Genomic DNA, 3,553 nt, shown 5'->3' with positions numbered 1-3,553 from the left:
AAGAGAAAGTGAAAAGAAAGTGCTCAAGGTCATGACGCGCGCTGACGAAGGGACGCATCTTCTTGCCACCTTGTCATTCCCCTCCCTGCGTAGCTTTCAGCACGCTCGCTGGTACGAAAAGAGAGAGACAGGGCTTGAACCGTGCGGCAATTCCCTGTAGGAGAACTCGTTGTTGGGCTAGTTGGTGCATTACCGCTTCCTATCTCCTTGACCGTTTCCTGTGCTCGTCCGTTTTTGGCTGGATATATTTCCTTGATGAAATCCCCGTAACTACGATCGTACTTTACGGATTCTAAAAACTTTAGCTGCGGTCGGTTCGTGAGGCAATATGCTCTTTGAATGAAGCCATTAGATGATTACTTGGAAGAGTGTTGCAGGGCCCCTTTAAATCGTTAAAAGCGGACACAGGACGGACACTGCCCGTCTCAACGCTGCACTGCCTGTCCCTTCCCTGTCTCCTTTTCACGATATGAATTTCACGCCAGGAAGAAGTGTGTATAGTAAATTTAAACAATAACTTGTCCAAGAAGTTATTTCGGAGTGAAGCACAGTTGTTTTGGTAGCGGCGCATACTCCTCCCGCTCAGCGAGCTGTCTCTTTGAATATCTAACATAGCCCTTTCAGCCCTCGCCAACAACCCCCAACCCGCTTAAGATGGCTGGTTGGTACCTATAGTAGCGTGGCTCAACCCACTATGGTGGTTCGATCATGATTCTGACGGCAGAAAGGGGAAAAAAAGAAAACCAACAATGCATTTTTGAACAAAGTTACTTCAAGTTTGATCTCGCGTAGGAAAACTGCAGCACTATGTCTTGCCATTCGCATATCATTTACTTCGGTAATGAAGCAGCTTCCATTGTTTTAATCACGGAATATTTCCTTGAAGAGTATGCAAATCAGAATCTGCAAGGGGATAAAGAGAACGAAGTTGCATATGGTTCCCAGCGGCTCGCCGAGCCCCGTCGAAATCTACGAGGGCAACCTCAATTCCGCCCAGGAGCTTGAGAGACTTTTCTATCCTATATCGCAGCCAGACTTCTTGAGGTTGTGCGTCCAGTGCCTGCACATGGCCGAGACGGGCGTCGGTAAACCGACGAAGCCATACGGAGCAGTGAACGAGGAGCTGCGCAGCTACGTGAACGCCACTTTCGCCGAAGTCCTGCAGGCTTCGGGCGAGGAGAAGCTGTCGCACCTCGCCTCCAAGCTGCCGATGGTCGACGTGGACCTGCTCGTCACTGTTGTTCAGGCCGAAGGTCTCGTGGCCAGGGACGTCAGCGGAAAGTCCGACCCATACTGTGTCCTGCGCGTCGGTAGCTCAGACGCGCAGGTGACCACCGTCAAGAACAGGACAGTGTGCCCCATGTGGGACGAAAGATTCCGTATTCGCATCGCTGACCCGGGCTCAGACGCATTTCAGCTGGCCGTTTGGGACAAAGATCCGCGGACCGTCTGCGGCGTGTTCCGCGAGTTGCGGGACGTGCGCTCGTGCTTCTCATGCCTGCACTTCCTGAGGGAGTTGTTCGAGACCGTGTGTTCTGTGGACGGTGCTGACGACTTCATGGGTACGACATCGCTCTTTGTCAACGAGATACCCTGCACTGGCTGCGAGCAGTGGCTGCGTCTCGCGGACACGGGTGGTCGAGGAGCGTACGGCCGCATTTACGTGAGACTCGCTTTCGAGTGCAAGACCCAGAAGCGACTCGACCGACAGACGGTTCTGCGATATCACTACTACCTCTGCCTCATTTTCTTGCTACAACATGCCTCGACGGTGGCGGAAGGTCTGCCTCTCACATGGATCCAGTGGGAGCAGTGTCTCGCGGAAGAGGGCCTCACGTTACTGTTTCGCCATTCGCAGTACCACAACCTTTCATGCGTAGAGCAGCAGCTGTGCCAGATAACGGCTGTGGCGAACGTCGTTAGGTCTAAGAAGACAAGACTGAACTTTTCTGCGCTGTGCCACCTGTTGACGCAAATCAGGACTTCGATGAAAGAGACGAAAGACCAGCTCGTCGTCAACTCCTTGGAGGTGGTGGTCAAGGCCCTGACCGATCCTTGTCTGGAACGCTTGTCTAGGATGCACGAAAACTTTGATTTTGCCAAGAAATACCATCGTATTGATTTGCTCGGGCTTCTGTTTTGCTGCGTTACCATTGAAGCTCTCGTGGAGACGGAAGTTACGGACCCTGCTGGCGTAGAAATACAGAAGGATGCTTCAGCGTGGTACCAAAGTCTGCTGAAGCCAGAAGAACTGCGCGACGATGATGCGCTGACGTATATTGTTCTGAGAATACTTTCAACCATAGAGGCCTATCACCAAGAGGCTGACCGAATCTTTAAGGCTGCCTGGAACGAAACGTACACGCAGATTGTGTACAAGGAACTGGATGCCTTTATTTGCCAAGCGTTCCAGACAAGAATTGAGACTTTCTGCACCTCAGTTTTAGATAAACCGACTGACGACGTCTCCCGCTCGAAAGCAGTGGAAGAGAGCTTGCGGCTTTTCTACATCTTCCAAAGATTTCGGAAGAAGGTCTCCAGTTCCCTGGTAACGAGTCGCGACCCCATGAGAACTGACAAGCTCCAAGATTGGTTCGGCTTCGACCTCATACTACTGTGGTTCGAAATGGCGAGAAGTCCCGTGTCGGGGTGGATATCCGATCTCGTGAACAAGGACGACATGACCCCGCTCGCCCGCAACGTGAAGTACGGGTCGGCCGTTCGAGACACAGTCGACATCCTGCACAGCCGCTACGTTGAACTCTGGCGGAAACTCGATACTCGCAATTTTCGCTGCGTTCGAGCCTTCACCACGGCGGTGGCCGAAGACTGCAAGCACTTCGTGCGCGCCCTTTCGAGCCGTGTAGAGTCTGCCGGCTACTTTGACGTCGTCGGCGAGTTTGAAGTTTCTTCCCAGCTCTGCGTGGCCATAAGCAGCTTCGCGCGCATCGCATCCTTCTTGCAGGAGACCATTACGCAAGTGGACGCTGTGTGCCTGAACGAGTGCAGTGACATTGCCGAGAGAGCTAGCGAAGCTCGTTTCCCTCTGGAACAAGCTCTGGACGCGTCTCTGATGTCCATGTCTCGCATCTGCACCGAAGTGGTCGATAGACTCGAACCGGAACTCCGCAAGAGGGTGTCTAACGTCTGCGACGCGAGCTCCAGGCACTTGCAAGACCGCGCCCTTCACGACCTCGTGCAGTACGTGGACGCCTGCATAGGGACGCTTCACGACCACTTGGACGAGATTGCGTTCAGAAAGATGCTCCGACTCCTGTGGAGGTCCAACGTCAGCTCAATCAGGAAAGAGGCGTCACTGGTCCAGGAAAATTACTTGTATCGTTTCACGACGGCGCCCTTGAGCTTCGCAGGGCTGCAGAGGGCGCTCTTTCAGCTGAGAGACGTGTTCCACGCCGGAGGCGCTGGTCTACCTGTAGAAGAACTGAACACTAAGTCTTACGCTGCCCTCGACATCAATTTGAACGAAGTAGTCCGCGCGTTAGAAGAGCACGACGTTCACTTATCCAAAAGCGCTGGGGTAGTCATAGTATGA

The 3,553-nt window shown here is 53.1% G+C and overlaps 1 protein-coding gene across 1 annotated transcript; it reads left to right on the top strand.

Moving 5' to 3' along the window:
• Positions 1-934: 934 nt before the first annotated feature.
• On the top strand, positions 935-3,553 carry LOC119395034 (protein unc-13 homolog D). The gene has a single exon (XM_037662327.1). The coding sequence runs from the start codon at positions 935-937 to the stop codon at positions 3,551-3,553; it is 2,619 nt and encodes an 872-aa protein (XP_037518255.1).

Source organism: Rhipicephalus sanguineus, chromosome 5, assembly GCF_013339695.2.
Source record: "Rhipicephalus sanguineus isolate Rsan-2018 chromosome 5, BIME_Rsan_1.4, whole genome shotgun sequence".
Classification (NCBI taxonomy): Eukaryota; Metazoa; Arthropoda; class Arachnida; order Ixodida; family Ixodidae; genus Rhipicephalus; species Rhipicephalus sanguineus.
Note: the sequence above shows the minus strand (reverse complement) of the source record. Positions and strands in the feature narration are given on the sequence as shown.